We start from the raw sequence: 17671 nt of genomic DNA, 5'->3' as shown, positions 1-17671 counted from the left end.
AAGACTATAAATTGAATCAATTTATTATATATTTTTTAAATATAGGCGTACATATAAAAATGAATATATTTATATTTATTCCATCTTTTATTTATTTTTAATTTATCGAAATCCTTTATAGATACCCTTAAATAAATAAAGAGCATGCAATTAGAAAATTAGGGGCAGATTTTCAAAATGGCTTGTAACGGCTAATCACACTCACACCTGGTGGTATAATATGTCAAAAAGACCTTTAAAGCAGGGCTGCCTGATTTGTTTTCCGCCATCAGCGCTCGGAATCTGCGCTCGCTCTCATTGAATATTATTTATTGGTGCACTTCCATTCCTGACCCTAGAATAACATTGTGATACATTGATGGTAGGGTGGCGCTGTTGAGCTCCTATCCTGTTCAGCCGCCTCCCACATATTTGACTAAACATACTGAAAAATTTAAATTTTGGCCCACGAGCCTCCCCACGATTACATTTTGGCCCTCCACTGGGAAGAATTTGGGCCCCCCTGCTTTAAAGGTTTCTATAGGACCTGTGATTCAGTTGCAGGAAGTTGCAGTAGCCCTTCAGCCCTTCACCCTCTCCATTACCCCCGTTGTCCTCACAACCTTGGTCTTGTTTGAGGACCACCTCACAGATGCTGTGCTCCTCGTAGAGCCAGCCGATCTTCTCAGACTGCTCCTGGGTCAGAGCCCGGGCCCACTGGTTGGTCGAGTCGATGGCGGTAGCGTTGGCCTGGGACAGATGCTGAAAACGATGGGCAGATAAAGAAAGGGGTCACGAGTTAAAACATGAACTCTGCTTCTATCGAAACAAAAGAGAGTGAGAGCAGCCTGTCAAAGGTCACGAGTTAAAACATGAACGCTTCTTGGATCAAGCTGCCGAAAATTCAACGACGTAACGTTTAAAGGGACCCTAGGATGCCACCAGGTGTGAGTGTGTTTGGTCGTTACAAGCCGGTTGAAAATCTGCCTTTTCCTGTTTTAGGGACGTCACAAACGGGAGGGTCCTCCTAGATGTATGACGGATGGACTGATCTATCCAGCACACGCCTAGGTTGACACGCCCACTTAGGATGTCACTAAAACAGGAATCAGCTGATTTTGTCTGTGTGTGTATGTGTGTCTCTGTATGTGTGTCTCTCTGTCTGTGTGTGGCTGTGTCTATGTCTGTGTGTGTCTGTCTCTTTCTGTGTGTGTATGTGTGTGTGGCTGTATCTGTCTGTTTCTTTCTGTGTGTGTGGCTTTGTCTCTTTCTGTGTGTGTTTGTGTGTGTGTGTGTCTCTCTCTGTGTGTCTGTCTGTGTCTATGTACGTTTCCCTGTCTGCGTGTGTGTGTCTGTCTTTGTACTGGCTAATCACCCCCCCCACCCGGTGGCTTACATAGGCCCTTTAAGTGTTTATTTCACCATTGGTCGACGACAGAAACAAGTGACGGTACCTTCTGGAGCAGAGGAGGAAGAGCAGTCTTAGGATTCAGGAATCTGATTCCTTTGTAGGTCAACCAACCAATCAGCAGTGAGAGAGGGAGGGCCAATGACACCAGCGCCCAACTGACCACAAATGTTTTCTCTGTGAACACAAACGTAGTTGAACGTTTTAAGTTTGTTAACGGTCCACTGACGCCATCTACTGGCGAAAGTTGGTAACGCTTGTAACGTCTCGTCTGATGTGGTCACGGTTAGCAGCGGCACGCTCCATAACCGTTCCGCACTCGACCGGGATACAAGGTGCTCCGCACTCGGCTTTATTAACTAACCCTTAACAGAATGTGGTGCCCCTGGGCACTATACCTCAAAGCCCGTTTGCGCATTTGCGTGCACTTCTGACAATTCTTCAATTCTGACAGATCGGGGAGGGGGAGTGATAGTGGTCATCTTGATTTATTTATTAGGTGAGTGCTGCATGCAGAGCTCAACTATTGTTCTTCTTAAAGGAGACATTATGGTGTTTTCCCAACAAGTAAACATAGTATATGAGTTCCAGAAACATGTTTTTGAAGCTGTTTGCTGGAAATATCTTTTAGGAAAAAACATCTCGCCTATCGCTATTACCATGGAGCTATTAAAGAAAGGACAGCGGATTAAAAAATAGCGCCCATTCATTCCTATGAAAACTGGGGCCTCCTTTACTTAACCTTGGTGGAAAACGTAATCGGGTCAAGGAGAGATGAAATGTGCTTCCTTTCGAACATAGGAAAAGACAGCGCTGTTTAAAATTAATTCAACTCCTCTTTTCCTAACCGACATCATTGCGCGACGGGGAGTATTGCTGACCTCTAGCGTCTCTACGGTGGAACTACTGTTTTCCGAAGTTGGTCTACAACAAGCGCTCTTTTGATCCATGCGTTCTTGTCGAATTGATTTCAATCAGGTTGTCCCCAACAGTGAGAATCACTTAGGTGGGACTTGGCGAAAAAAAAAAATTAATAAAAGAGGAGGCTCAACTTATGTTGATGTTGAAATTAACTGCCCCCAGTAGTTTTTCTTAAACGTGAAGTCGTCATTTTATTTTCTTACGTGTATGTTGTCTGCTTAATAACTAGCAATAAATTATTTCATTTTGATGCAAATAATATATTTCTGGAATTGGTATCCATTATTATCAATTGTATTTTTTTCACTAATATTCTTCTGCTTTACTTTTTTTTTGCTTTTGTCGGTGGCATGGTGCTTTAAATATTGCCACCGTAAAGGATTATGGGATACCATTATCTCCTTTCCTTTTTCAAAGGTTGCTCAGGAGTAACCTATGCTAAAGGAGGGTTAAAGGAAGCATCGAGGCTCCTTTCCTAAGCATTTTTAGAATTCAAACCACCTTTCCTCCAAGCACTTCCGGGTATTCTCCATAGGATAGGAAATTGAGTAAAAAGAAAAAAAAGAGAATTCGTAGAGACCCCTGCTCAATGGCGCAGGTCAACATCAAGGAGAGTTTTGCTTCCGCATCATGGGAGCCAGCTACGCCCTAGTGCGTGACGTGCCGGATGCAGAAATATTCTCATTGTTAGCATTGTAGCATCATAAGCGAGAGGTCTGTCTACACATCCCGCTGCGACTTTAAGTGATAAAGCGAGTATTCACATCGCCCCCTACAGGCCCTTCAGCCTGTAGGGGGCGATGTGAATACGCGCCTGAACACAGTAGCAGTTTTGTGAGTGTGTGTGTCTGTCTTTCTCTGTGTCTCTGTGTGGGTGTCTCTGTCTATTTATGTGTTTGTTTGTGTGTGTGTTTGGTTGTGTCTATGTCTGTGTCCCTGTGTGTGTGTGTGTCTGTCTTTGTGTTTGTCTGTGTGTGTGTGTGTGTCCGTGTGGCTGTGTCTCTTTCTGTGTGTGTGTGTGTTTGGTTGTGTCTGTCTATTTGTGTGTGTGTGTGTGTGTGTGTGTGAGGGTCTATTTGTGTCTGTGTCTGTGTGCTTCTGTCTGTCTATGTGTGTGTGTGTGTGTGTGTCTCTGCCTTTGTGTCTGTGGGTCCATCTGTGTGTCTAAACCCGTAACCAACCACCACACAGCTTCAATCACCACTATAACTTCTATAAACTAGAAAATATTTGAGGACCACTGTAACACAAAACCAACCTGATTGACCACATACTGGCTCGCTGAAGAGGCCCTCCCGCCCATAGGGGTCCACACGAGCCTGAATGCAGTAGCTGTTCCCAGGGTCGGTCAGCCTCAGTCGCACCCTCTTCTCTGCCACACGCTTCTCCTCCAGCACCTGTGATGGATTTTGGTTAGAAAATGGACAGATATTTTCATTTGTATCCATGACAACTGACCAGGTTATGCAGGCCATTGAGGAGCTGTGTGAGAGAGAGAGAGAGAGAGAGAGAGAGAGAGAGAGCGCTATATTGTTAGCCTCATAGCATAATTGCCATAAAAGTCGTATTTTAATGTTGATCTTGTATTTTGCGTCAAAAATGCCAAAAAGATGACTTAGGCAGATAGTGATGATGGAATGTGAAAAGCACTCTGATTGGCTTAGGATTCAGCCAATAAGGCAGTGAATCAGCAGCGTTAGGAGAGTAGGTTTAGGTTAGATATCACAATTTTGGAAAAAATATGACTTGAGGCTGACAATATCACAGGCCTGTGACGTCAATTTTTTCATCTCTTGATATTTCTTAATTATGTTTTAGGCTGATTGTTGATCCTCAGGGCCAGTTTGATTCGGACATGAGGAACCACATGGGAGGAAATGAATTCATGTTTCCCAGAACCCTCGAGCCCAAATCAGATTACATCAACAATAAAAAAAAAAGAGGACTTCAGGGGTTCCCCTTTTGAAACCGACAGCACAAATTCACGTGTGTGTGTTGGAGTGTGTGTGTATATGTCTATTTGTGCATGTGTGTGTGTGTCTGTCTATGTATGTGTGTGTGTGTGTGTGTATTTGTGTGTATGTCTATTTGTGTATCTTTGTGTGAGTCTGTCTGTGACCTTGTCTGTGTGTGTCCCTGTATCTGTGTGTGTGTCTATCTGTGTGTCTAAACCCATAGCCAATCACCAAACAGATTCCACCACCACTATAACACATCTATAAACGTCCATCAAACCCTCCCCTACACAGAGAGAGCTCTCAGGACCACCCTTCCATTTAACATTGAGGGCGGTTAGCAGGCGCTTTTTTCCAAAGCAACTAACAACCATTCTTTCACCCCTTCACACACCGACGGCGGAGTCAACCACGCAGGGCGACAGCCAGCTCGTTAGGAGCAGTCAGGAGGAGGTGCCTCGCTCAGGGACACCTCGACACTCCGCTAGGAGGAGCCGGGGATCGAACCAGCAACCTTCCTGTTACCAGCCAACCCGCTCCATCTCCTGAGCCCCTGCCGCCGACCGGACGCCCCCTTGCCCCTGGCGCCCCCTTGTGGTCATTACGTGGTCAGGCTGGTCCTTCCTCCAGTACTGCAGGACGTAGTAGACCCCGCTGTAGCACTCTGTCAGCGGGCCGGGCACCCTGAGTACGGGGTCCGCAATCACCACCTCCACCTTTTCGGCTTTGAACTCCACCTGCAGGGTGGGGGGCCCGATGACGGCTAGGGTGGGGGGGATGGGGGAGAAGGATGGGAGGGAGAAGGGAAGCAACAAAGGAGGAAAGGAAGGAGGGGATAGAGGGAGGGAGTTCATTGATTGGTTTAGGCTTAATTGGCCAGCAATTAAAAAAACTAAGTACAAAAGATTGTTCCTTGACCTTTCGACCCCAACATCTCTTCGTGTCGATCAAGCTTGTGCGTGTGCGTGTGTATGTTTGTGTGTGTATGTTTGTGTGTGTGTGTGTGTGGGTGCAATATGTCTCTATGCTTGTGCGCAATCATTATCAGTAGTCGTGTGTGTGTGTGTGTGTGTGTGTGTGCGGTTCAGAGTTTGTAAACACGGCTGTGGGGGGGAAGCCGGTGGACTCACTGTCCTCCGAGGGTTTGTGGAGGACCTCCACCCAGCTGGAATCTGCAGTCCCGGCCTCCGCCCGGACCCTCAGGGTGAAGGCCCCCAGACAGCTGGGGACAGGCCCCATGTCACAGTGCCGGTCCCCTGTGTGGTTACACACTGTCTGGAAGCCCTCCAGGCCCCTAGGGGGCGACAAGGAAGAACAGGGACATCACTTTAGATATCCCTCTCATTATTACCTGCTTTATTTTATTTGTATTAATATTTTTTATTGTGATCAATGCTGCTACTTATTTTAACGTATTTTTATTTTTAATTATCTAAGTTACTTTAATTTGTATTGTTGCTTCTATGTGGCTGTATTTTAACAATAAGATGTAATTAAAGTAATTCTGATTCTTTATAACAAATATAGTATATTTTGTATATATATTAAATATATGAGGTTTTTAAATTTTGATTTTTTTAATATTTTTATTTATAATACATATTTATTATACAAATGTAATATATACATATTTTTTGTATAGATATTAAATATATGATGTTTTGATATGTTAATATTTGTAATTTGTATTTTTTATTTAGAATATGTAATATAAATGATATATATATATAGTATATAAAAATATTATGCATCTTTTATTTTTGTCTAGGCATATACATTAAATATAATGTTTTGATATTAAAAAGAAAATATATTTGTATCTATATATATATAGGGTTAGAGTAGGGTAGATATATTATACATTATATATTAAAATATAATTTATCTATCTAATATATCTAATATTTATAGATATTATTTATATTATGAATAAAAATATTCCTGCCTGTTCCTGGAGGTCACACAGACACAGATGGCTAGAGAGAGAGAGAGAGAGAGAGAGAGAGAGAGAGAGAGAGAGAGAGAGACAATACGGACAATCCCAAGGCGTGGCACACTGCCATAAGGGCACACTATCCCTCTGCTAAGAAAGAGTGCTTTAGCGGAGGATGGACCCTTAAAATATACCCAGATGATGAGCCAACCACTGTTCAACTGTACAAGAAAGGCACAGTTTTTTTTCAGGGAAACCTCAGTCTCCTAGAACAAGACTTTTCCAAGATCAAAGAAAGAGCACAGGAGGAGAAAGCCCAACCTGGTGACGACCCCCCCCCCCCACCACAAGCCACCTGGACACACCCCCTCAGAACGATGCCACAGACGAGTCTCACCTGATGGACCACTCACTCATGGAAATGAGGGATCGCTTCACCCAGATGGAGATAAGTTTAACACCCTCCAATCAGCACAGACCACAGTCCAGCCTACCACATGCAGCAAGAATGGAGAAAGAGACATGTCTGCTCTCTGGACCCTACTGAGAGAACTCCAATACAAAGAGGAGACAAGGAGAGCAGAGACGAGCAAGCTGAATGAGATGGTTCAGAAGCTTATGGAGGAAGTCAGGAAGCTGAGCTGCAACGAGCAACCTGCAAGAGTGCCCTCCACATCCCCTGAGGAGACCCTGCCTCAGCAACAGGCTGATGACAGCCCCAACACATCAGCAGAAACACACCAGCTGCCTTCCACCCCACCTACCCCAAACAACACTACTGCCAGATGCCCCGGAGATACCCCCACATCCAATGAGGAGACACAAAACCCACAGATTGTACTCCTCATAGACTCAAATGGGAGGTACATAGAGGAGAAGAAACTCTTCCCCAAACACAGAGTGGCTAAACTCAGATAGAGGTAGATCCCGCGGAGACCCCTATGGAGGATACACCAACAGCTCATAACTCGGCAGTAGTACTGTAGATTATTTTATCACAGACCTTAGCCCTGGGTCTCTCAGAGCTTTCACAGTCAGCCCCTTAACACCACTATCAGACCACAGCAAAATCACAGCCTACCTACATAGAACAACACCTAACCAAGAGGCATTAAAACCAAACAAACTACACACTATAAACAAATGCTATAGATGGAAGGAGAAAATCACATTCAGACACTTCTAGATAACTTCCTAGACCAAAACGTTCAGTGCAACAACGAAGGGATCAACATGTCAGTAGAAAGCCTTAATAACATATTTGACATCTCAGCCTTAGAATCAAACCTGAAGGTCTCAAACAGTCAAACTAAGAACAAAAACAACTTTAATGATAAGTAGTTCGACGACGAATGCAAAAACACTAGGAAAACATTGAGAAACCTGTCAAATCAGAAACATAGGGACCCAGACTACAACAATATCCGTCTCCATTATTATGAGACCTTATAACAATACAGAAACACAATAAGAGGAAAAAGGGACCAACATGCTAGGAACCAGATAAACCAAATTGAGGAATCCATAGACTCAAACCATTTCTGAGAAAATTGGAACAAACTTTAACAAACAAAAACGGGAAGAATTAAGCATTCAAAATGGAGATTTATGGTTAAATCCCTTCTCCAATCTCTTTGGCCCCATTGTAAAGAACAAAGAACAAACACATAAACAAGATAAATTACAAACACTAGAATCAGTTATTAAAGATTATCAGAACCCACTAGACTCTCCAATCACATTAAAAGAACTACAGGACAAAATAAGTTCTCTTAAACTAAAAAAAGCATTTGGTGTTGATGGTATTCTAAACAAAATGATTGAATATACAGATCTCAAATTCCAATTGGCAATTCTAAAACTGCTTAACACTGCTCTTAGCTCCGGGATCTTCCCCAATATTTGGAACCAAGGACTGATAAGCCCAATCCACAAAAGTGGAGATAAATTTGACCCTAATAACTACAGAGGGGTCTGTGTCAACAGCAACCTCGGTAAAATTCTAAGTATGATTATAAAAAGCAGACTCCTTAACTTCCTGACTGACAATAATGCCATAAGCAAAAACCAGATCGGCTTCTTACCAAATTATCGTACAACAGACCATATATTCACATTAAGCACCCTCATTGACCACCAAATAAAACAAAATAAAAGCAAACTATTCTCATGCTTTGTAGACTTTAAAAAAGCCTTTGACTCAATTTGGCATGATGGTCTGTTGTTTAAATTAATAGAAAGTGGTGTTGGAGGAAAAACTTACGACATCATAAAGTCCAAGTACACAAACAACAAATGTGCAGTTAAGATAGGAAAGAAACACACAGACTTCTTCCAACAAAGCCGGGCTGTGAGCCAGGGATGCAGCTTGAGTCCAACCCTGTTCAACATATACATTAACCAACTAGCAAGGACATTAGAACAGTCTGCAGCCCCCGGCATAACACTGGTAGACACCGAAATCAAATGTCTGCTGTTTGCAGTTGACCTGGTGCTGCTGTCCACAACCAAAGAAGGCCTACAGCAGCACCTAGATCTTCTGCACAGCTTCTCTCAAACCTGGGCCCTGAACCTTAGTAAAACAAAAATAATGATATTTGAAAAATACACATTCCACCTAGACACTGTTACTCTAGAGCAGGGGTCGGCAACCCTAGGCACGCGTGCCACCACTGGCACGGGGCAGCATAATCATTGGCACACTTAAAAAAAATATATATATATATATATTTTTTTATTATTATTATTATTAACAATTTTCACAGCACAATGCGGCAGCATAATCATTATTACAGATTTGTATACTTTATTCTGTTTTGGGCATTTCCTCCCAGTGCAAATATGTTTAAATTAGTTACAGAAAGCAGTGTTCTGAAATGGGAATAATTAATAGTTTTTAAACCTATGTTGTGAGTAATAGAGAAGACAATATTTAAAATATTGTTGTAAGTGGCCTGTGTGCATCGCCTTCACATGGTTTTGCAAAGCTGTACATAGTACAATTCCAGGTCTTCTGGAAATGTCTTTGGTCGCTGTGTCATAATTCAGCTTAATTTTAATATATTGTTGCCTAAGGCACCCTCATTAACGAGAAAATGTCATACTGGCACTGCATGTTGAAGAGGTTGCTGACCCCTGCTCTAGAGCATTGGTCGCCAACCCGTCGATCGCGATCGACTGGCCGATCTTTGAGGCTTTCCATGTAGATCCCGAAAATAATAGAAAAATAAATACACAATATCCTATATTATGCATGATACATTTTCATAATAAGTATAGCACATCTCTCCCTCTCTGGAGGCCTACTATTTTTTTCAGTGTAGCAGCGCTGCATTTAACAGTGTCTGACTTAAGTGACCAATGAGATTAAAGAAGAGTAGGGCATGGGGCGCGAACGTCAATATTGGCCTGTTGCTACGGTACGCCTCTCTGGTGATAGCTAGCATGGCAGAGGCTCCACGAAAGAAGACGAAAACATACAACTTCCATTCAGAATGGGAAGAGGAGTTTATTTTTACTTTAGTGAAAGACAAGTGTGTGTGCATGTTATGCCACCAAACACAAGCACTGTTCCAGGTTTCCTCTAAAAGAGGAAACCTGGAACGGCACCACAACACCAACCACTCGAAATTCAAAGACAGCTACCCCCCCCAAAGAGCGCAATCCGTGCAAGAAAAATTGAGGGGCTGAAATCGGGGTTGAAGGCCCAGCAATCGCTTTTCACAAAACCCGTTACGCAAAATAAGGCTGCTACTGAAGCATCCCTTTGCATTAGCCACCTGCTAGCTAAACTCAAGAAACCTTTCACAGATGGAGATTTAATCAAAGAAGCAATGGCCATCACCGCGCAGAGACAGTTTTCAATGACTTCAAAAACAAAGACGACATTAGAACTGCACTTCGTGGTGTACCGCTTGGCCCTGCGACAGTGACAAGGAGGGTCGAATCACTGTCAGAGGACGTGGATCGACAAGTATTAAAAGACTTGTCCCGCTGTGAATAGCTTTCTCTACAGTTCGATGAATCCCTGGATGTAATGAACACAGCCCAGCTTGTTGTATTCGTCAGAATGGCTTTCCAGGATTCTACAACCAGAGAACGAGAGGTGAGGATATTTACCAGGAGTTCAAAAAGTATATAGACGAAAACGGCATCCCCATTAATAAAGTAGTTGCCATTACTACTGATGGGGCCCCGGCAATGCGAGGTGTGCGGGCAGGTTTCTTAGCGCTGTGCCGTAATGACCCCAAATTTCCCGCATTCATGGATTATCACTGTGTTATCCATCAACAGGCCTTGGTTGGGAAAGTCTTGGACTTTTTCCTCATGTCATGACACTGGTGGTCAAACTGATAAACTCGATTAGAGCAAAAGCGCTTCAGCACCGCTTATTCAAGGCGTTATTGGATGAGCTCGATGCCGCATACGGAGACCTGCTTCTCCACACTGACGTCCGGTGGTTGAGTCGCGGCAAAGTGTTGCAGTGATTTGTTGACTTGCTACCTGAGACTTTTTTGTCAACAAGGAACGAGGAGCACGAGGAACTGTCCGATGATGCGTGGCTACTGGATCTGGGGTTTTTGACAGACCTAACGGCAAAACTTAACACACTCAACAACGAGCTGCAGGGAAAGGATAGACACCTGCCCCACATGATTAGCGCAGTGAATGGGTTCAAGGCCAAGCTGGGTGTATGGACCACACACCTAAAGAACAAGAGGCTGACCCACTTCCCCAACTTGGAGAAAATGTCACACGCCATCAAAAACAAGGATGTTTTTAACCCTGAGCAGTACTGTGCCCAGCTGGACAAAGTGAGAACTGAGTTCAATCTGCGTTTTGTTGAGTTAGACGTCATGGAAGATATTGTTGCATTCCTCTCAAACCCATTCCTGCCCATTGATATAGAACAGGTAGCAGACAGATTCCAGCAGGTATTTGCTTTGCCAAGTGGAGTTGACATGGAGATGGTTGATTTGCAAAATGACATAGAGCTGAAAACCAGATCAAGGGACAGTGACTTTTGGGGACTGGTCAGCAAAGAGAAGTATCCTCTCCTCACTGCATGTGCACTATGAGTGAGGGCCTACTTTGGATCTACTTATCTTTGTGGAATGGCGTTTTCACAAATGAAAATAATCAAATCAAAGTACAGGAGCCGCCTTACAGACCAACACCTCACTGACTGTCTCAGGCTGGCTGTCTGTAGCTATGAGCCAAACTTCAAGGCACTCACTGACAGTATTCAGTCACAGCCATCACACTAATTTGAGCAACATGACTGCAAGAGTTTTGCCTTTAGATGGCGTTGTGAGGTGATGCTGCTTTAGATGGGACATGGCGCTAACTTAATTGCACTGACTGAGAATTTTATTAGCACACATTAAAGTTCCACTTTCTAAAATGTGAATCATACATGTTAACTTCCATGTGGGTATTAGTATCTGTCCACTGCAAGTGTGTAGATTTTTTCCTCTTTGTTGTGTTGTGTTTGCTGTGTTGTGTGTGTGTTGTGCAAATACAGTTGTACAATATTATAAATGGGAAATAGGGCACATGGCTTTATTTTTTGTTTTCAGTTAGTTTTGCTGAGCAAAGAATTACATGGTATTCATACAATTAGACTCAATAAAAGGCCTTAAATTGGAAATACATTCTGCGCTGTCTGTTTTTTCTCAAGTCTTCAATAGGTAGATCTTGCCTTTCACACAGGTTGAGGTCAGAGATCTTGGGCTTAAAAAGGTTGATGACCACTGCTCTAGAGCAAACAAAAAACTATACCTACCTCGGCATAAACATGAACGCCACAGGACATTGCAACTAGGGATGGGCATTCGATTAAGTCGTCTTAGTCGATCGTCGGGAGAATTGACGATCAATTAGTCGATTAATCGTTAATATTTTACATTAAAATTTAGTTCCGACCAAGTATAACAACACCGGGACTTTTAACTATACATGTATCACTCCGCTGTTTATGTTCTGCTAGCTAGTGTGTGTGTTGCTTGGCAACAGTTCAGTCCCAGTCGCGGATCCATTTGTGTTGGCGGTGCCAAATAAATCATTAAATAAACAAACAAATGTTAACTAATTAATGGTGCTTGTAGAACTGTTGTATAAAAGCAATATCACACTCGAGGTCGTGCTGTTGTGGTGAATATCAGCACGGCTGTGATTATCTTCGTCACAATCACAGCCGTGCTGATACAACGCACTCCCTCTCGTGTGATATTGCATCAGTATTTATATGTTATATTCAAAATGCAATGAATATACAAAAACAGCGTGTTTTCCTCATTGTGATCTTTATTATTAGATGAACAACTCAGTTAAACCAGATCCGTTCAATAGTTATGCGCTACTCTGCTCTAAGCAACGGAGCCTGCAGCTCGAAGCCGGTGCTCATGAACATAACTAAAAATAAACACAACCCTAGTTTCTTCCCAAAATAATAACAATAATAATATAAAAAAAACAATCATGTTATAACTTAACCAAAAATATATTATACTTAATTCGGACAGGCTTTGCCAAATGTAATGCATATATAAAAAAAGGCCGAGAAAGAAGGCCGAGAACAATGAATTAGGCTTAGTAACAAAGCTTCTGAAAAAAGATCCAGTAACTCACACAACTTCAGCACCAGTCTATGGATTTTCGAGTCAATGCTAGGCTGAGACTGAGAGCACGATGCACCGCCACTAACCAGGGTCGGATGCGTGTTTCTCAAGTGGTACATCATTTGAGTCGTGGCCGTGTTGTACTTAAACACAGCTTTGCAGTGTTGGCAGTGAACTAAGTCATTTTTTAAATCATAATGGTCCCACACCAGACTTCGCCGTTGCCTCGTCCGCTTCATGATTACTTTTGAAACACACGGACTCGCAGGTGACCGAGCAGGCCTGTGGCGTTTTTGTTTTTTTCAAATATTTCCCCCGTGTGGTTAAATGTTTAATTGCACACTGCATTAGTTTAATTGATGAAAAAATTACGTAATCGACGAAATTCTTAACGATCAATTAGTCGATCGTCGATTAATCATGCCCATCCCTAATTTCAACAAAGCTGTTAATGACCTGAGAGACAAGGCAAGGAGGGCATTTTATGCCATAAAAAGAAATATCAAACTAGACATCTCAATTAAGATCTGGCTAAAAATATTTGACGCAGTGTTAGACCCCATTGCGCTCTACGGCTGTGAAGTCTGGGGCCTGCTCACCAACCAAGATTTTATAAAATGGGACAAACATCAAATTGAAAATCTTCATGCAGAATTCTGCAAATCAATACTAAACGTCCAAAGAAAGACACCAAATAATGCCTGCAGAGCTGAATTAGGACGATATCCAATCGTTATTAAAATTCAGAAGAGCCCTAAAATTTTATAACCACCTTAAGGAAAACAACAGCAACACACTCCACAACAAGGGTCTTACCCACAGAGAGTTACACCCAGAAAAGTGTCCCCTTAGCCAGCCTGTCCTGGGAATCTGTCCAACACACAACAACCAACACATCAGGCAAAACCAAATTATAAGAAAACAAAAGGAAAGGTATTTGGCACATTGGAAAGAGTCCACCAAAAACCAGACTAAATTGGCATGCTATTTGTCCCTTAACAGAGACTACACCGTGGCAGAATACCTGACCACCGTGACCAACCCAAAACTGAGGAAATCCTTGACCAGATACAGACTCAGCGAACACAGCCTGGCCATCGAGAAGGGACGCCACAGACAGACCTGGCTCCCAAGAGAAGACAGACTGTGCTCCCACTGCACACACAACCAACTAGAGACAGAACTGCACTTCGAGACTTCCTGCCAGTCATACGAAGACATCAGGAATACACACTTCCCATGGATTACAAAGGCATGCAAGGACTTCAAAGACACTCCAGATGCTCACAAACTGCCATACCTGTTGGGAGAAATACAACAATGTGCGAACGCAGGAGCAAGATTCGTCACCTGTTGTGATGAGAGAAGGACCTCAAACTCCCCATAGACTCATCCCCCTGGACTCACTCTGCAAACAATAATTGCACTAATCCTCCGTAATGTAAATACTGTGTATTTAGAGTGTATCTTTAACTTATCTGTTTATACGAGATACTGTAATTTTGTAATTTTTTACTTTTTAAAGTACTTTTATAGTTTAACATTTGATATGTATAGTTATTTTGTATTTAAAGGTTCATACTTATTATTATTATAATATGTACCTTAACTTATTTTATAACGCTGTTTATTTTATTGTTCACCCGCTTTGGCAATTCAAATGTATATTTCTCATGCCAAAGCTTTTTTGAATTGAATTGAGAGAGAGAGAGAGAGAGAGAGAGAGAGAGAGAGAGAGAGAGAACCTTTCCAAGAGAGAGAGACAAACAGAGAGAGAGAGGGAGATACAGAGAGAGAGAGAGTACCTCATCTGGGCTGTGTAGGTGAGATTGCTGGGGGAGTATTCTGGGATGTCCCAGGTGAGGACGGCCCCCATGTTGAAGGAGACCACCGTCACGTTGTCCGGTTTGGGCAGCCGTGAGGACACCTCTGTGAACACACAAACAAACAAACAACACAAACACTGACCGACCGATGAAAACAAACAAAACACTTTGTCTTACTTTAAAGGGACAACTTAAAAAAAACGTCTGGCATTTTAAGTAATGTATTAGCTCAAATCAATGTCGTCATTCATAAATATGTCCTCATTGGTGCAAAATCAGCTCCTAACGCTGCTGATTCACTGTGCCTCATTGGTTATTTCCTAAACCAATCAGAGTGCTTTTTACATTCCATCATCACTACCTGCCTATTTGACTTAGGGCATTTTTTACGCAAAATAAAAGATGAACCTTAAAGGTTACATATTATACCACCAGGTGTGAGTGTGATTAGCCGCTACAAGCCCTTTTGAAAATCTGCATCTTCTGACATCACAAGTGTCATGTCCACCTAAATGTGTGACGGATAGATCATTCTACCAGCCTACCCAGTGGACTGTAGCAAACGTTTCTCATCTATCCGTTACACATCTAGGTGGACACGCTCACTTGTGATGTCACTATGGCACAGGGAAGTAATGATTTTCAAACGGCTTATACCAGCTTATCACACCCACAAACCTTTAAAATAGGACTCAGGCAATGCAATGAAGCTAACGGCTTACGGCTAGCTATGAGGATAACAGCTAGTTATGAGGCTTACGGCTAACGCCTAGCTATGAGGCTAACAGCTAGCTATGAGGCTAACGGCTAACGCCTAGCTATGGCTTAACGGCTAGCTATGAGACTAACAGCTTACGGCTAGCAATGAGGCTAACAGCTAACGGCTAGCTGTGAGGTTAACGATACTGAGAAACAGGTGAGTTGGCACGAACCGGTGAATCGGAGCAAGCTCGCGGCGACTATGAGGACTCTGATCCTGGCTGCCATGGCAACGTGAACACAGCGAGCTCTCTGCTCTCTTTCGGCGTCTGAACGAAAGTGAAATGGAAGTGTTTTTCTATCCAGGTAGAGAGAAGGGTCAGGTAGATCGGAAATAAAGCAGAAGTGACTGGTTCTCAGTAAGGTGGAGGGATGTTTTGTTTGTCGGTTAGTTCCGTTTGCATTGGTTTTATGTGAAGCAGAATAGAATGAGGAGGTGTTGTGGTGAAATGTGTTGACATTTTGGAGGGAGACATTTAGGGGTAGGGGGAAATAGGTGGCTGGGTTTGGGAGTGTGTGTGTGTGTGTACATAGTCTCCCACCGGGGCTCCAGTAGGAGACAATCCGGGGCAACAATCCCTTTCTCCTCCATGTCGTGGTTCAATCTGGACAGAGAGTCAAAGCCAAAGTTCCTTTCCCCCAATTCCTTCTCAACCATGGCCGAGATTACCCCCACTACGAGTCTTGTTGTTGAAGTACCAGAGACGTCGGAGAACCCGACACAGGCTAGTCTTTTTACCAAATGGGAGCTTTACGCAAACCTTACCTTATGTTGCGTGTTATGCGCCATAACACCAACAGCAGAACAGTTATCCAAATAACAAAGAAGTGTACAACAGTTGCGTTACACTGTGTGTATTCACACACACACATGTGGCGCTCGCACCGTCGTAGCTCATTGTTTCATTGGCGGGCCACATTCTCTGGGCGGGCAGAGCAGAGAAACTGTAGGTAACCTGGACCCTTATGACGACATATGGGGCCATATTCTAAATCGCCGCGTCTGTAATTTCATTTTTTCAAAGGCGGCGCAAGATACCTAATGCTTGTTTTACACCTAGGGGCTAGGGGAACTCATATTAATGTTAGAAAACCTCATAAAGTGACATTTTATTGCCATTGGACCTTTAACGTCCAACAAGGACGATCAAATAGTGAGAACCCTCTGATGAAAACTTATATCTCTCATATAGTGGAGCACATTAATGAAGAATCGTTCACTTTGTGGTACAAGCGCCAAATTTGGTACACAAGTGCTTTTGGACCTACTATCTCATAAAAGTACGTTGCCCACTTGAACAAACAAAGTGGCCACCATTTTTCAAGATGGCCGCCATTCGAAGTGGTTTGAAACAGCGTTTGAACTATATTTTGATTGAATAGTCCTATTCTGATGGTTTATGCATTGAAATATGTGTTTTTGCACATGAGAAATACAACTCTGCATTTAGAAAATCAAAATTATTGAATATTATGATGATACAATGCGAATTAAATGAAAAAAACACTCACAAACAAAGACATTAGTTTCACTTAAAGCTTTTGGACCTGTAAGCTACTTGTAGGGGAGGCCACGTAGAGGCTGTCTTTGTCTCCCCCATTTTTTTTTTTTTTTTTTGTATAGGCTATTTTTTTTATTTTAATTTTATTTTTTTAATTTTTAGATAACGGTATAAAAACACAGAAAAGGTGTCAAAGCATAGGCTGCATGTTTTACGATCCAGAACTTGAATCAACATAACTTAAAAAATAATAATACAAATATCCAACTCAAACATTCAACTTAAACTTGGTTGTTCTATTTTCTTAGCCCTCACATGCACAGGCACACAACTGTGTGCACTTCAGGCCGAAGCGATAGCATTTGCATCGTCCTTGGCATTCAGTCTTGCAGCCACATTTTGTCAACTGCTCACAAGTCTGAGCAATGGGTGGAAGGGTTGTCCAGAGAACTTGCCAGATCTGACCATCTTTTTGCCAGCCCCAGTTGGCAGGACTTTCAGTTTGCATTTTGCACACTGTTGCTTGGCCCCATATGCAGGCAGCTTGGAAAGCAGACCGTTTCACATGCTGAACGAGGGATGTGCTTGTTGGTGGAATGGCATCATAAGACCTTTGCTTCCGAGCAAACAAGTCCAGTCTTGCCTCATCAACCTTGCATGTAGTACTTTGCTTGTCATACATGGTGATGACAAACTTCTCAAGGATGTTGAGGTCTGCATCTTCTATGATAGGTGGGTATTGGCTGAGCTTTTTGAAGACAGGACTAA

At 42.7% G+C, this 17671-nt stretch overlaps 1 protein-coding gene across 1 annotated transcript; it reads right to left on the bottom strand.

The window, feature by feature from the left end:
* Positions 1-151: 151 nt before the first annotated feature.
* On the bottom strand, positions 152-15696 carry LOC307077261 (interleukin-10 receptor subunit beta-like). The gene is made up of 7 exons (XM_079738609.1): positions 15575-15696; positions 14622-14745; positions 5394-5557; positions 4869-5026; positions 3567-3705; positions 1434-1564; positions 152-741 (listed from the first exon to the last, which is right to left on the bottom strand). Exons 1-7 carry the CDS (start codon positions 15627-15629, stop codon positions 508-510), a joined length of 1005 nt encoding a protein of 334 aa, XP_079594735.1. The 5' UTR covers positions 15630-15696; the 3' UTR covers positions 152-507.
* Positions 15697-17671: the final 1975 nt, after the last annotated feature.

This window comes from Pollachius pollachius, assembly GCF_949987615.1.
Source record: "Pollachius pollachius genome assembly, chromosome: 6".
Taxonomy (NCBI): Eukaryota; Metazoa; Chordata; class Actinopteri; order Gadiformes; family Gadidae; genus Pollachius; species Pollachius pollachius.
This window is presented reverse-complemented; position numbering and strand designations above follow the sequence as displayed.